The sequence below is a fragment of the Leucoraja erinacea genome, chromosome 7 (genome assembly GCF_028641065.1).
Source record: "Leucoraja erinacea ecotype New England chromosome 7, Leri_hhj_1, whole genome shotgun sequence".
NCBI lineage: Eukaryota > Metazoa > Chordata > Chondrichthyes > Rajiformes > Rajidae > Leucoraja > Leucoraja erinaceus.
In genome coordinates, this window is record NC_073383.1 from 25,013,307 (window position 1) to 25,029,189 (window position 15,883).

Sequence of the window (15,883 nt, forward strand, 5' to 3'; positions counted from 1 at the left end):
GAGACCCTTCTTCAAGACACTTCAGGCCTTCCTACATATCTCAGTCTCCTACTTTCCAATGAGAAACACAAACTACCTGTTCACTTTCTCCTTAGAACAATAAAACACAAATTAACTTTTTATTTTGTTGCATTTTTTAACATCAGCCTCGTTATCGGTTCCTTCCTACTTCCTATGTTTTCGTGATGCATTTTGGGACTGTGTCGGACAGAAGGACAGCGTTGCTGAGAAGTTAAGTGTGGATCAGATGGGCTTCCCACACAGCGATGGGTGGTGACTTTGCAAAGGAGGCACGTGGGACAAAGATGTTTAGATGGAGTGAAGGCCGAGATGGGAAGCCGAGTCATCGGTGGCGTTACTCGTTTCCGAAACAAAGGGATATTTTATACACATTCGGAAATAAAGATTAAAACGGACTTAAAAAGATTAGACGGCGTTTACCTGCAATATGGGGGCTGGTAGGATATTGCTCTAGCAGCAGCTTTGGTCTCTCAAACCCCTCAACTCGCTGCAGCAAACTTTCCAGCTGCTTCAGCTTCATGGTCGCTGCCTGCACCCGAATGAAGCACCGACCGGCTGCTTGCTCCCGGGTTCAGCTGTCAATCGCCCGAGCTGCTGCTGCTGCAAGGAGAGAGTACAGTGAGAGTCAGTGAGTCTTGGGTCACTGACCTCCATTCAGAATTAAGGTCAGGCTTTTCTTTCATTTTATTTCACATTTCCAAACATCCACACTATTTTCCCTGATGAGCATGCGCTCAGTTAGGAGTGTCAGGTATTTGCGAAGTGCCAGCCTCAAAACCCGGGAGCATGCTGGCCTAGAAATAGTTATATCTTTAAACCACGTTGAACAAGTCGTCCCAGTGTGAAAGTCCCGAAAAGATTAAGATTTTCAAAGGTGAAGTTTAACAGGTAGTGTTGTTGGATTTCCCTCTGGTTCCTGAAAATTCAAGTACCCACAGTTACCGTGATAGCATAGATATCCCTCTAAACCCGTTGTGAGGCAAATTAAAATTTCTAATTTACTTAAACTTTAATTAAGCTGTAAGCAACTCATTTCTGTAATACACATCTTCAAAGCGCCTGGACATTATTGCTGATTCTGCAGGCCTTGCCGGCCCGAGGCCCCGCACATGCGCCCACTTCAAATCTTTCCTATCCATATATCTGACCAAATGCATTTTAAGTGTTGTTATAGTATCTGCTTCAACTACCTCCTCTGGCAACTCTTTCCTGTGTGGAAAGGGTGCTCCCTCAGATTCTTATCAAATCTTTCCCCTCTCACCTAAAAACCTATGTCCAATGGTTCCTGATTCGCCGACAGGGTAAATGACTGGATTTAGTTTACATGGGATCCAGGGTAAGCTGGCAGACAGAATCTTTGGACAGAATGCAGATAGAGCCAAAATGCTTGAGTAACTCAGCAGGACAGACAGCGTCTCTGGTGAGATGGAATAGGTGACGTTTCAGGTCGAGACTTCTTCAGACTATGGCCTATCTGTCTCTGGCCTCCTGCATTGTTACAAGACGCAACACAAGCTTGAGAAATGTTGCCTCCGATCTGAAACATCACCTGTCCATGTCTTTCAGCCATGCTGCCTAATCTGCTGAATTACTCCAACACTTTGTGGGTTTTTTTCAAAAGGTAACTCACTCTTTCTTCATGTTTGTATCAGAATTGGCGATTTGTGTGCGTTATAATTTTGGCAGCTTTTTCTCTTTCTATAAGTCTAGGGTGCTGGGCACCATCAAGGCCCTCGCTATCAACTACACAAAATGCAGACAATGAAGCATAAAGGGCCTGTCCATCATAAGTGATTTTTTTCGGCGACTGCCGAAAAATAAGCTGCCGCCTCATGGTCACGGCGTGGCGCCTGTATTGTCGTGAGCTGTCTCCTCCTTATTTTTTGTCGCCGCTAGATTTTGAAATGTTCAAAACCTTTCGGCAACAGTGAGCTTGATGTTGCTTGTCTTCTCCTGTCGTGGGTGCTGTCGTAGATTGTCGCCAGGATGATGCCAGGTGACGTTGGCTGTCGCCGGGTCATGACCTCGGTGAATTCCACTGGCGACAAACTATGTCAACCGTCGACAGATCCGGCGTCAAGAGAAGTCTTCAGTTGTCTTCATTTGTCACTGGCAGGGTCGTAGCTTGTCGCAAGCGGAGGTAGGTTGACTTCGGTTGTCGTCTGTGTGGTCGAAGGTTGTCGTAGGTGGTTGTAGGCGAGAATTGTGTTGCCGATTGACATAGCTAGACGTTGATTAGGTGGGAGCTTGTCGAGGAGTGGGTGCTAAAAGCCGTTTTTCCAACGTCACGCCGCAACAGTGACTGCCACAGTCGCTTAAAAAATCGCCTAAGTGGGACAGGCCCTTAATGTGATTTTAACTGCTATATTAACTTACTTGGCGTCCCCCCATTGGCGATATCCTTGTTATTTTCTTTTTCACAATTCTAGAAATGGAAATGTTAACTTTTCCTTATTCTATACCTGCTGCCAGATATTCCATGTGTTTCCTGCATTTATGTTTATATTCAAGCTTGTTGACCACAATGGTATAACTTAAATTAATTATATGTGTGGAATTTACATGTAACCTTTTCCCAAAGTAGACTGCTGTAATGTGTTTTTTCCCTTTTTAAAAAGAGCAAATGTATTTCATTTGCTGCATAATATACTCCTTGCTGTGAATCATAAACTCCAACCCACTTCAAAATCATCTGAGTTAAAATGTTGGGAATAAATAATTCTCTATTGCTGAGTATATATTGTAAAACAATAAACACAACTGGGGGAGTAGCATTTCATAAAAATATGCTGTGAAGACTGAGAAATGGGAAAGCAGAAAAATGTAGTCTCATGGGGACACAAAGAACTGCAGATGCTGGTTTATAAAAATAGGTACTGGGTAATAGGTAAAAATAAGTGCTGGGGTAACCCAAGCAGATGACGATGAAGCAGACGTTCTTTTCCTTAGCCTTCATTGCAAGAGGATTTGCGTTTAGGAGCAATGGGGTCCTACTGCAGTTGTACAGGGCCCTGGTGAGACCTTCCTTAGCTCAGGACCAACTACCGATTTGAGGCTAACTGGTCTATAATTCCTTGTTTTCTCTCTCCCTCCTTTCTTAAAAAGTGGCTACCTTCCAGTCCACAGGAACTGATCCAGAGTCGAGAGAACATTGGAAAATGATCACCAATGCATCCACGATTTCTAGGGCCACTTCCTTGACTGCTCTGGGATGCTGACCATCAGGCCCTGGGAATTTATCTGCCTTCAGTCCCAACACCAGTTTACCCAACACTAGGTATGTTACAAAACTTACCTTCAGCGGCGCTGCAGTTCTGCCACTGGCCGTGTGCGCGACTTTGGCGCCTTTGAGAGGGGGGCGGGATTAAAATGCCGTTTTCTCCTGCCTGTCGAAGTCGATTTTCTCAGGCTGCTGCAGAGAAATCGCTCCAACATCCGTTCTATCAAGTTTTTTAAAAACATCGCTGGATAATTTAATTGCTGGAGTAAAATAAAAATCGACCTCTAACGCCGTCAACGGGACGGATCTCCCGTATGGGACAGATAAAGGTAAGCCGTTTATTTTACATATAAACGTGCTTCTTAGGATCACTTTAATCCAAATTTTACGTTGCGAAAAGGTGATTTAGGCCCCATACGAACCGGCAGTGTTTTATCTGCCAATACGGGGTTTAAATTTCCCCGCAAACCGCAACGTTCCAATCGATCCCGTTCCACAAAATTCCACTCGCAAGATGATTAAAATGGCCATTAATTTACGGGGATTTAAAACTAAATTCCTTCCATTTGGCCTATAAACCCATTGACAATGAGATTTAAAAATCATGTTATACCTGTATTGTGAATTCTTGTGTGAATGTTATTTGGACACCTAGGCTATTTAAAAATGTTAACATTTTCTTAAGAAATGGATAGATGTTTAGATCTAGTAATTGAATTTTGTAATTAGCTACAATTAGGTAACTAACTAATTATATGCTTTAATTTCAGGTCATCCAAGTAAGATTGTTTCATATTTGTTTCAGAATGCTTCAATCTATAATAACTGAACATTTCATTCAGTTCTCTTAATTTTTAAGAAGGCTATGGGCTTTTGACTGTCCTTGGTCACAGCTTTTGAGTTAAGTCAATGGAAAAGCAATAGAGAACAAGATGCTAATTTCGGAGTATGAAAATGGCCATAACTTTTTAATACTGAAGGTATGAAAGTGAATTAGGTGTCAAATTAAACTTCTTTTTATGCTTTATCTGATGGGATAAATTAAAGACGATTTTTAAAATCTCAAAATTGTGTAACATTGCTACGTTTAGAGTAGCTTTTTTGAATATTTCATTGTTCCTTAGGACCTTGTGCTTGTTGGACCCTTGCAGTGACCAGCACGTTGTCTCTTTTAGTTAAAGATCCCTAGCATTTTGTGTCATTTAAACGAAATGGTTGGTGCTTAACTGCAGCGCTCTGTCTGTGCTTACTTCCAGCACTTTGTATCTTTCTGTAATTGTGCTTGTCGGACCCACGGAGTAAGTCTGGTACTTTGCCTTTTTTTAAAAAGGTGCTTGTGGGACTCGCTGATTGACCTCCCCTCACCCGAGCTACCTTCAGCGGCGCTGCAGATCTGTCGCTGCCCGTGTGTGCGATTTTGGCGCCTTTGAAAGGGGGGCGGGTTTAAAATGCGATTTTCTCTCGGCTATTCAAATCGAGGTTGTTCAGCCTACATAGTTGCTGACGAAAAATCGCTGCGAGGTTCGTTCGCTGCAGGTAGTTTTAAACTATATTGGTTAATTTAATTGTTATAGTAGGTTAAAAATCATCCTCTAAACCCGCGACCGCCGACAATGGGACAGATCTCATGCAGGGGACAACGGAAGGTAGGTTGTTTATTTTTACATTAAAAAGGGCTTCTTAAGATCCTTTTATACAAAGTTTTATGTTGCAAGTAGCTAATTTGGGGGCCCATTAAATCCTGCAGTATTTTTCTGGGCATATGGGGTACAAATCCACCGCAATGGGAACGTTCCAAACCAGCACGTTCCACAGGATCCCACTCGAAAGCTGATTTAAATGGCCATTAATTTACAGCAATTCAAGTTCAAGTGAGTTTATTGTCATGTGTCCCTGTATAGGACAATGAAATTCTTGCTTTGCTTAAGCACACAGAAAATAGTAGGCATTTACTACAAAACAGATAAATGTGTCCATATACCATGATATAAATATATACACACATGAATAAATAAACTGATAAAGTGCAAATAGCAGAAAGTGGTTATTAATAATCAGAGTATTGTCCGAGCCAGGTTTAATAGCCTGATGGCTGTTGGGAAGTAGCTATTCCTGAACCTGGTTGTTGCAGTCTTCAGGCTCCTGTACCTTCTAGCTGAAGGTAGCAGGGAGATGAGTGTGTGGCCAGGATGGTTTGGTTCTTTGATGATACTGCCAGCCTTTTTGAGGCAGCGACTGCGATAAATCCCCTCGATGGAAGGAAGGTCAGAGCCGATGATGGACTGGGCAGTGTTTACTATTTTTGTAGTCTTTTCCTCTCCAGGGCGCTCAAATTGCCGAACCAAGCCACGATGCAACCGGTCAGCATGCTCTCTACTGTGCACCTGTAGAAGTTAGAGAGAGTCTTCCTTGACAAACCAACTCTCCGTAATCTTCTCAGGAAGTAGAGGCGCTGATGAGCTTTTTGATAATTGCGTTAGTGTTCTCGGACCAGGAAAGATCTTCAGAGATGTGCACGCCCAGGAATTTGAAGTTCTTGACCCTTTCAACCATCGACCCGTTCATATAAATGGGGCTGTGGGTCCACCTCCTACTACTTCCAAAGCCCACAATCAGTTCCTTGGTTTTGCTGGTGTTGAGGGCCAGGTTATTGCGCTGGCACCATATGGACAGTTGCTCGTCTCCCTTCTATATTCTGACTCATCCCCATCAGTGATACACCCCACAATAGTGGTGTCATCAGCGAACTTGATGATGAACACTAAATTTCTTTCATTTGGCCTATAAATTAATGTAAATTTGATTTAAAAATCATGTTTTATTGTGAGTTCTTTGTGAATGTTATTAGGACACTTAAGCTATTTAAAAATGTTAATCTTTTCTTAAGAAATGGATAGATGTTCAGGCAACAGCTGCGTCTGCTGGACTGGAGGGCGGCAGCTTCGACCACCCCCGGGCCGCGGAGCTTGAACCGCGGGACTGACTTACCATCGCCCGGTGGGGTATCGCCTCAGCGCAGAGGGAGAAGAGGAGGGAAGAGACAGTAACTCTAAGACTTTTGCCTCCATCACAGTGAGGAGGTGCTTGGTGAACTCACTGTGGTGGATGTTAATTTGTGTTTATTGTGTGTTTTTATTATTACATGTATGGCTGCAGGCAACAACATTTTGTTCAGACCGAAAGGTCTGAATGACAAATAAAGGATTCAATTCAATTCATCTAGTAATTGCAGTTTGGAATTAGCTACAATTGGGAAACTAACTAATTATATGCTTTAATTTCAGGCCATCCAAGTAAGATTGTTTAATATTTGTTTCGGAATGCTTCAATCTATAATAACTGAAATTTTATTTCAGTTCTCTTAATTTTTAATAAAGTTATGGCCATTTCACTGTCCTCGATCACAGCTTTTTGTGTTAAGTCAATGGAAAATCAATAGGGAACAAGATGCTAATTTCCGAGTATGAAAATGGCCATAACTTTTTTAATACTGAAGATATGAAAGTGAATTAGGTGTCAAATTAAACTTATTTTGTGTTTTATCCGATGGGATTAATTGCAGACTTGATTTTTAAAATCTCAAAATGTTGTAACATTGCTACTGTAATATTTCAGGCTACAGTCCGTGCTTCAGCCCTCACTCCCCAGAGCAAAGATCCCCAGAGCTCTGCTCCGCACTTTATCTGCAGCTTCACCTGTCGCACTTCACTCTCCACGCCGTTCCGCACTCCTTCCCTGGGGTTCTGTTCTGCGCTTCTTCACCTGTAGTACTTCACCTCCCCACTTCTCTACGCATCACCGCCCTCCCCAGCAAAGATCTTATCAAAGATCCTATAGCAGAGCCTCTGCTATAGGATCTTTGGATCTTGTAGCTATAAGATCTTTGCTCCCCAGAGCTCTACTCCGTGGTTCACCTGTAGTACTCCAGCCGCTCCACTTCACCTTCCCGCTGCTCCGCCCGTCAACCACCTCCTCCCGCCCCAGGGCCGCTCCGCTCCTCAACCACCTCCTCCCGCCCGGGGCCGCTCCGCGCCTCGACCACCTCCTCCCGCCCCAGGGCCGCTCCGCTCCGCTCCGCTCCTCCGTGCGGGGAGAGGCCGCGGGTCGGGCTGATCCTGATCCAAGCTCTCGCTCTCGCGAGAGGGGCGGCGGCGCTGGTGGGTCAGTCAGCGCTCAGGCAGGCGGACGGGGTAGGGAGGCCGCTGTCATGGCGCTGCCGCTGCTGCGCCGGGACAAGCGGACTGTGGCCGCCTCGCTGAAGGCCGAGTGTTCTCGGCCCGATGGCAGGGGCGTCCAGCTGCTCAGCGAGCTGCTCGACAACGTGCTGAGCCCCAAGAGGCCGGCGGCCGAGGCCGAGGCGATCGAATGGTGCAAGTGGCTGATGGCCGGCGGCGAGAGCTTCGACGACTTCTGCAAGACGGTGCGGGCCTACGACGACGCCACCCTGTGCGGCTTGGTGTGGACGGCCAACTTCGTGGCCTACCGCTGCCGGACGTGCGGCATCTCCCCCTGCATGTCGCTGTGCGCCGAGTGCTTCAACGCGGGCGAGCACACGGGCCATGATTTCAACATGTTTCGGAGTCAGGCGGGCGGGGCCTGTGACTGCGGGGACAGCAGCGTGATGCGGGACAGCGGGTGAGTTAGTGACCCACCGCCGCCCCCCGACTTCTCCGCGGCTACTACTTTCTCCACTAACACCTCCGTCTCAAAAACCGTGGTTCCGGCGCTTTGCCTTCAAGTGGCGCTTGCCCCGCACTCTCGCTGAGTAATCATGACCTTCCAGCTGCAGCAGTGTTTGTTTGTAAACTCCTTGCGTTTCCCAGTAACGAAACAGGGTCGTAGCTGCTGCTGTCCCGAATGTTTTCATCTGTTTGATTTCCTGATTGTTTTTAATTTGGATTCAATTTCGGAATGTTGGTGTAAACATGGAGTTACACCCTTCATTTGTCAATTCACATGAAAGACACAACATTAATGCCCAATGTGTACGAAAGAACTGCAGATGCTGGTTTAAATCGAAGGTAGACAAAATGCTGGAGTAACTCAGCAGGACAGACTGCATCTCTGGAGAGAAGGAATGGGCGACGTTTCGGGTCGAGACCCTTCTTCAGAAGATCTGAAGAAGGGTCGCGACCCTTCACATTAAAACCCAATCATATTATCACGATTTTATTATTTTGCATGGAGATCTCTAACTATGGAAAATGTTCGGAGCTCTTTATTGTGCACCTGTAATTAGTTCGATTAGTATTAGTTCCAGAGTGTGTGTTCATGATGTCACTGTACAGGAAATCATCACTAACTAAATATTGTCTTTAAGATACCAAACAAAGTGTTATCAAGCATTGTCAACCACAATTTGATTCCAAACCACATATTTGGATTGAAGAGGTACTTTTAGTGAAGAGGTTTGAGGGAGAGAGAGGGATTAGGGAAGTGAGTTCCAAAGTTTTGTTCCTAAACTAATTGATCCTGAGGTAATGTGATTCCATGTCCCCGGTTTGGTCGAGTGCTGTTTAAATAGCCTGGGTGAGTAACTGCAGTGTAATGTGAAGATAGTATTGTGTGCTGGTGGCGGAGGTAATGAGTATTTCGATGGGTTAATGGGCTCCTTTGTCGTGGATGGCTTTGAATTGTTTTCGAGTTGTTGGTATTTACTCATCCAACGAGTATGCTTTTGAATGGTGTGTTGTTAGATGATGGACATCAAGTGCTGCTGGAAGATCAGCAACTCGGTGAAATATTTGTTTTGGTCTGCCCGAAAATTGTTGAACTCCCAGCAGAACGAGATGTCCGTCAGGAACGTTGCTGAACGGCCCATTCCATTCTACAGCAGTGTGCACTGAGGGACTCGCTGAAGCTTGGCTCTGTGAGGGACGACCACCATCTAGGGTCTTTCCGTGGCGGGACGTGGGGGGGGGGGGCAGGTTCTGGCGGAGACACCCCTCAAACAAGGGATGGGATTTCATCCCAGTGGGCCACATGAGAGGCGAATGTTTGGTATAAGGATAGTTTGTGAACACTACTGAATATAACACAAATTAATGTGTGAACGCTGAGAATGTGGGAGAGTTTTTTTGCACTGTTCTTTTTTTATATATTTTTTTTATTCTGAATACATTTTATGTTTGGAAAAGAAACGATGAAAAGGTCTTGGGATGTGAGCAGGTGAGTCACTTAGCACAGTTTAGCCAGCCTCTGACCTGCTCTTGTGGGCTCTGTATTTATGTGGTTGATCAGTTCAGTTTCTGGTCAAAGGTGATCTGTATGAAGTCGATAGTAGGGGACTCGTGTAATAATATAAAGATACAGGGTGGAAACAGGCCCTTTGCCTATCTTGAACATCAATCACCCCATTTATACAAATTCTGTATTAATTCCATTATTTATTCTCCCCACATTCTGCATTTAAGAAACATTTAGATATTCAGGGAATGGAGGAATATATATTTTGTGCCGATAGGTAAGAGATGGCATCATGTTCGGCACAGACATTGTGGGCCTGTTCCTGTGCTGTTTTATGTTCTCTGTTCTCTATCAACATTGTAAACCTCCTCTGGACCCCTCTTCAACGACAACCTCCTTAGATATTGGGCTCACAGCATTAAAGAAGTGGCAGATGGAGTACAGCGTATTCATGCATTTTGATAGTAATGCATACCCCATTTCCCCATTTACAAAATAGTAATCCCTGCTTCCTCTACACTACCTGCCCCTCCACCTTTCTTTTTATCATCAATTGGAATTCTTTGAAGAAGTAAATAGCAGGACAGCCAAAGAAGGGTCAGTGGATGTTGTTTATCTAGATTTTCAGAAAGTCTTTGATAAGGTGCCACATATGAGGCTGCTAATGAAGATGAGAGCCCATTATATCAAAAGACAGATAGTAGTATGGATAGCAGGTTGGCTGGATGGCAGAAGGCATAGAAGTCTGCCCCCCCCATATCTCACTGACCTCCTCTCCCTCTACCAACCCTCACGGTCCCTCAGATCCACATCAGCCGGTCTCCTCTCCATCCACAAGTCCAACCTCCGCAGTTTTGGGGACAGAGCCATTCCAGGGCAGCTCCCAGGCTGTGGAACTCCCTCCCCCAACTGATCTGCAATTCCGTGTCCCTCACCATCTTCCAGTCCCGCCTCAAGACCCATTTCTTCACCTCTGCCTATCCTTAGCCCCACGTCCCCCTCCCTTTTCATCTGTGCATTAATTGCCTCATACTGTGTTTTGAATTGAATTCTGTCTTTACTTTGTGTACTAGTCATGTCTCTACTATTTATTTAATTCCCCTTACATGTTTTTCTTCTACCTGCTAATTTTTTGTAAGGTGGCCTTGAGACTCTTGAAAGGCGGCCATAAATAAAATGTATTATTATTATTATTATTAAAGAGTGGTAATAAAGGGGGGGGGGGGGGGGTTCTGGTTGGCTGCCAGACCAGTGCTGCGGGGGTCGGTGCTGGGGCCGCTGCATTGCACATTGTATATTAATGATTTGGATGATGGAATCGAAGGCTTTGTGGCCAAGGTTGCTGGTGAAACGAAAATGGGTGGAGGGGCAGGTACCGTAGAGAAAGCAGGGACTCTGCAGAAGGACTTGGGACGGGTTGGGAGTGTGGGCCGAGAAGTGACAGATGGGATATCGTGTAGCAAAGTGTGGAGTGATGCATTTTGGTAGTAGGAATAAAGAGGTGTAGACTAATTTCCAAATGGGGAGAGACACCAGAAATCGGAGGTGCTAAGGGACTTGAGAGCACTGGTGCAGGATTCACAAGTCGAATCTGTAGTATTTCAAGTGGGCCAGAATACAAAAACAGGGATGTAATGCTGAGGCTCTATAAGGCACTGGTCAGGCCACATTTGGAGTATTGTGAGCAATTTTCGGCACCTTCTCTGAGGAAGGATGAACTGGATAGATAGATAGATAGATAGATAGATAGACTTTTATTGTCATTCAGACCAAAGTCTGAACAAAATTGCAGCTGTCATGCATATAATACAATACAATAAAACAACAATAAACACATATTAACATCCACCATAGTGAAAGGCTTGAATAGAGTGGATGTGGACGATGGATGGCAAAAGTCTTACAATCCAATACAATCTCTTCCCTTTATCTTCATTTCCCTCTGCGACTGGGGCGATACCCCCCCCCCCCCATACCCCCCCCCCCCCTTACGATGTTACACAAACAGTCCCAGCGGCTCAAACACCGCGGCCCGAAGCCACTGTGTTGAAGCTGCCGCCTCTCCCCCGTTTGCAGACGCTCCCGATGTCCAAGCCCCAGGCGGGCGATGATGAGTCCACGGGATTTTAGGCCGCGCGGGGCCAGAACACCGTCCGCCTCCCACGTGAGTACTGTGGAACGTCTTCAGGCGATGGTGAGTCCCACGGCCATGAAGCCGTGCCGGGTGATGTACTGGTCCCCCCCCGGGTTGTTCCAACGCCCGTGACACCGGTTGGCGAAGTCGCGTTGCGGGAGCTCAGAAAGGCGGTCTCGCACCCGGACCCGTGAGCTCTCGATGTTCCAGTCCACCAGACCCGCGAGCTCCCGATGTCCCCCGACAGTCCACCGACCTGCGGCTGCGTTGCTGGGCGCCTCCGAGCCTCCCGGAGTCGAGTCGCCGCCCCGAGTCTTGGACGTCGCTTCTCCCCCGGACCGGGCTGCCCTGACTTGGGCGTCGCTTCTTCCCCGGGCCGGGCCGCCCCGACTTGGGCGCCGAACCTCCCTCGGGCTGTGAGCGTCGCACCTTCCCAAGCTCAGATGAACTGGCTCTGGAGAGGGTCCAGAGGAGGTTTACAAGAATGATTTCAGGAATGAGGGGGTTAATATATGATGAGCGGTTGACGGCACTGGGCCTGTACTCGCTGGAGTTTAGAATGAGGGGGCAATCTAATTGAAACATACCAAATAGTGAAAGGCTTGAATAGAGTGGATGTGGACAGGGTGATGTTTCCACTAATGGGAGAACCCAGGACCAGAGGTCATAGCCTCAGAATTAAAGGACGTTCCTTTAGAAAGGAGATGTGGAGGAATTGATTTAGTCAGAGGGTGGTGAATCTATGGAACATCTTTGCCACAGAAGGCTGTGGAGGCCAAGTCAATGGATATTTGTAGTTTAGTTTAGAGACAGCGTGGAAACAGGTCCTTTGGCCCACCGAGTCCGTACCGACCAGTGATCCCCATACATTAACACACACTAGGGACAATTTACACGGTGTACAAACCCAAGCTAATTAACATACAAACCTGTACGTCTTTGGAGTGGGAGTAAACCGAAGAACTTAAGAATAAGGGGTAAGCCTTTTAGAACGGAGAGAAAGTTCAGCAACTATCTCAACTACACCTCTTCCCATCCTGTTTCCTGCAAAGACTCTAGCTCCTACTCCCAATTTCCCCGGCTACAAGAGAGAGCTAGATAGGGTTCTTGAAGATAGCGGAGTCAGGGGAATATGGGGAAAAGTCCTCATTCTTTAACTGATGGGGATCAGCCATGATCACATTGAATAGATGCTGACCTCAAGGGTGTCTTTCGGTCTAATCCTGCACCGCCCTATCTTGGAGAAAACCCATGTCCCCACGTCGCAACAGAGACAGAGTCCATACAGACAGTAGTCCATGCCTGGGTCTCTCGTAAGGTTATTATGGTGTGTCAGGTTATGGGGAGACGGCAGAAGAATGGATTTAGGAGGGAGAGATAGTTCAGCAACTATCTCAACTACACCTCTTCCCATCCTGTTTCCTGCAAAGACTCTAGCTCCTACTCCCAATTTCCCCGGCTACACCGCATCTGTGCTCAAGGTGAGGTGATCCATACAAGAATATCCAAAATGTCCTCATTCTTTAGGGAATGGGGATTCCCCTCTCCCATCATAGATCAGACCTCACTCGTGCCTTCTCGGTACATCGCAGCTCCACCCTTGCTCCCCCTCCCCTAGTTGCAACAGAGACAGAGTCCCCTTAGTCCATACCTTTCACTCCATCGCACACAACACATAATCCTCCAAAATGTTTTGCCACCTCCAACAGGCTCCCAACAGCAGTCACATCTTCCCATCTCCACCCCTTCCCTCCTTCCGCAGAGACCGTTCCCTCCGCAATTCCCTGGTTAACTCATCCCATTTCGCCTAAACACGCCCTCCCCAGAGACCTTCCCCTGCAACCGCTGAAGATGCAACACCTGTCCCTATACCTCCTTCCTCGACTCTGTCCAAGGATCCCGACAGTCTTTTCAGGTTAGGCAGCGGTTCACTTGCACCTCCTCCAACCTCATCTACTGTATCCATTGTTCAAGATGTGGCCTTGTATACTTCAGCGAGACCCAACGTAAACTGGGTGATCGTTTCACTGAACACCTTCGCTCAGTCCGCCTGACCTACCTGATCTCCCGGTTGCTAAACACTTTAATTCTCCTTCCCATTCCCACACTGACCTTTCTGTCCTAGGTCTGCTCAATTGTCTTGAGTGAGGCTAAACGCAAATTGGAGGAACAGCATCTCATATTCGCTTGGGCAGCTTACAGCCCAGTGGTTTGATTTTGATTTATCCAACCAAATAACCCCAGCTTTCCCACTCTATTCCTCCCCCACCCAAGTCGCACCAAGTTCTCATTTTCACCCAACAAACAGCTAACAATTGCGTTTCCTTTATCATCATTACTTTTTTACATATTTTTCATTCATTGTTTTTTATCGCTCTACATCATCTTCTATATCTCTGTATCTATATTCTATATCTATATTCTGCCGTGATTGAATGGCAGAGTAGACTTGATGGGCCGAATGGCATAATTCTGCTCCTATCACTGATGATCTTATGATCTGAAAACTTGGTCACAAAGCCATGAATTTCCTCATCCAAATCATTCATATGCAATGTGAAGAGCAACGGCCCCAACACCAACCCCTGCGGAACGCCACTAGTCACTGACAGCCAACCAGAAAAAGCTCCCCTTCCCACTCTTTGTCTTTTGCCATTCAGCCAACCTTATATCCATGATAATATTTTCGCTCTAACACCATGGGCTCGCATCTTGTTTAGCAGCCTCGCGTGTGGCACCTTATCAAAGGCCTTACAAAAATCCAGCTTAACACCATCCACTGACTCCCCTTTGTCTATCCTGCTATTTACTTCCTCAAAGAATTAGAACAGATTTGTCAGGTAAGATCTCCCCTTCACAAAACCGTGCTGACTATTTTATCATGTGCTTCTAATTACTTGGAAATCTCATCCTGAATAATGGACTCTAAAATCTTACCACCCACTGAAGTCATGCTATCTGGCCTATAGTTTCTCCTCTTTTGTTTAATTCCTTTCTTGAACAGCGGAGTAACATTTGCAATTTTCCCGTTCTCTGCGACCACTCTTGACCAGTGATTCGTAAAAGATCAGCACTAATGCCTATACAATCTCTAAAGCTACTTCTTGTAGGTGTAGTCCATCTGGTCCAGGTGTCTTTTCCACCTTCAGACCTTTCAGTACACCATAAAACTTCTGCTTCTTGACTCTCTTGAATTTCAGGCACGTTGCTGGTATTCAATTCTTTATGCCACATTACTACTTCTTTAGCATAATTTTCCAGTCCAATGTACAGTTTTCCTCTCTTATACTCATCTGACACTTTCTGGAGCACTAGTATGGGTGTTCTGGGCTGAAGGGACTGGTTTTCAAAGGGCTAGTATGGACATTGTGGGCCAAATGGATTCTTAGGGTATTGGATCAGTCACTCAAGCCTGCTGTGCTGGCAGCTCACTCCCTCACGGCTGGTGGACTGGCAGTTGACTCACGGCTATTCCTTGAAATTCCATTTCAAGCAGGGTGCGAGGCCACCAAATTCAAGTACAGTTTCTTACCACTTCAAGCAGGGTGCAAGGCCACCAAATTCAAGTGCAGTTTCTTATCATTTCAAGCAGGGTGCAAGGCCACTAAAGACAGCGAGTCGTGACCTCTCCCTCCTCCATCTTGCAGGGACTGAGCCATGCCCACACTTCTGGGTTTTATAGTCCTTCACCCCTCCCACCAGAAGGGACGTTGCCTTCATGGCGTGATTGATAAGAGAGAGAATCTCAATATTTTTAAAACACTAATAACTCTTTTCTTTTTAATTGATGGGAAAAATCCTCGGTACCTGATGAGCGGAGGGAGACTCTGAATATGATGGCCAAAAATCACAGCCATACATGGTAGCGTTTTTTCTAAAATCAATATAAAGCGAAAACAGGAAGTGGTCAAGATTAGATTTTTAATTATATGGAAGGCAAGGCAACTTTAATTAGGCAACACAGCTTTAGCATTTCCAAACCAAAGGCAACACAGCTTTAGCATTTCCAAACCAAAGGCAACACAGCTTTAGCATTTCCAAACTATATTTTCAAACCCCTTTAAGGGCACTGACAGGTCATTAAAACCACTCACAGTTTAGTATACACAGTGTTTACGAAGGAAGTGCAGATGCTGGAGAATCGAAGGTACACAAAAAAGCTGGCGAAACTCCAAATACAAGGCGTAGCTATGGGCACACGCATGGGCCCCAGCTATGCCTGCCTATTTGTCGGTTACGTCGAGCAATCCTTGTTCAATACATACCAGGGCCCCATCCCCGACCTTTACCTCCGCTACATCGACGACTGCTTTGGTGCCACC

At 46.0% G+C, this 15,883-nt stretch overlaps 2 protein-coding genes across 5 annotated transcripts in view; one reads left to right on the top strand and one right to left on the bottom strand.

Annotated features, from left to right (window-relative positions):
- Positions 1–7,328, bottom strand: part of mettl5 (methyltransferase 5, N6-adenosine) — a 21,020-nt gene extending 13,692 nt beyond the window's left edge. Inside the window, exons 1-2 of one of the 2 annotated variants that reach the window (XM_055638009.1) lie at positions 7,156–7,328; positions 442–621 (exon numbers count right to left, since the gene is read on the bottom strand). In XM_055638009.1, coding sequence (XP_055493984.1) covers positions 442–541 — 100 coding nt within the window. In that variant the 5' untranslated portion in view covers positions 542–621; positions 7,156–7,328. The remainder of the gene's footprint in view (positions 1–441; positions 622–7,155) is intronic. The other variant, XM_055638010.1, reaches the window with a different exon arrangement.
- Positions 7,329–7,404: 76 nt separating this feature from the next.
- The window catches only part of ubr3 (ubiquitin protein ligase E3 component n-recognin 3), a 181,337-nt gene continuing 172,858 nt past the window's right edge, over positions 7,405–15,883 (top strand). For all 3 annotated transcript variants that reach the window (XM_055638004.1, XM_055638005.1, XM_055638006.1), the window contains exon 1: positions 7,405–7,876. In XM_055638004.1, the coding sequence (XP_055493979.1) occupies positions 7,449–7,876 (428 nt within the window). In that variant the 5' untranslated portion in view covers positions 7,405–7,448. The remainder of the gene's footprint in view (positions 7,877–15,883) is intronic.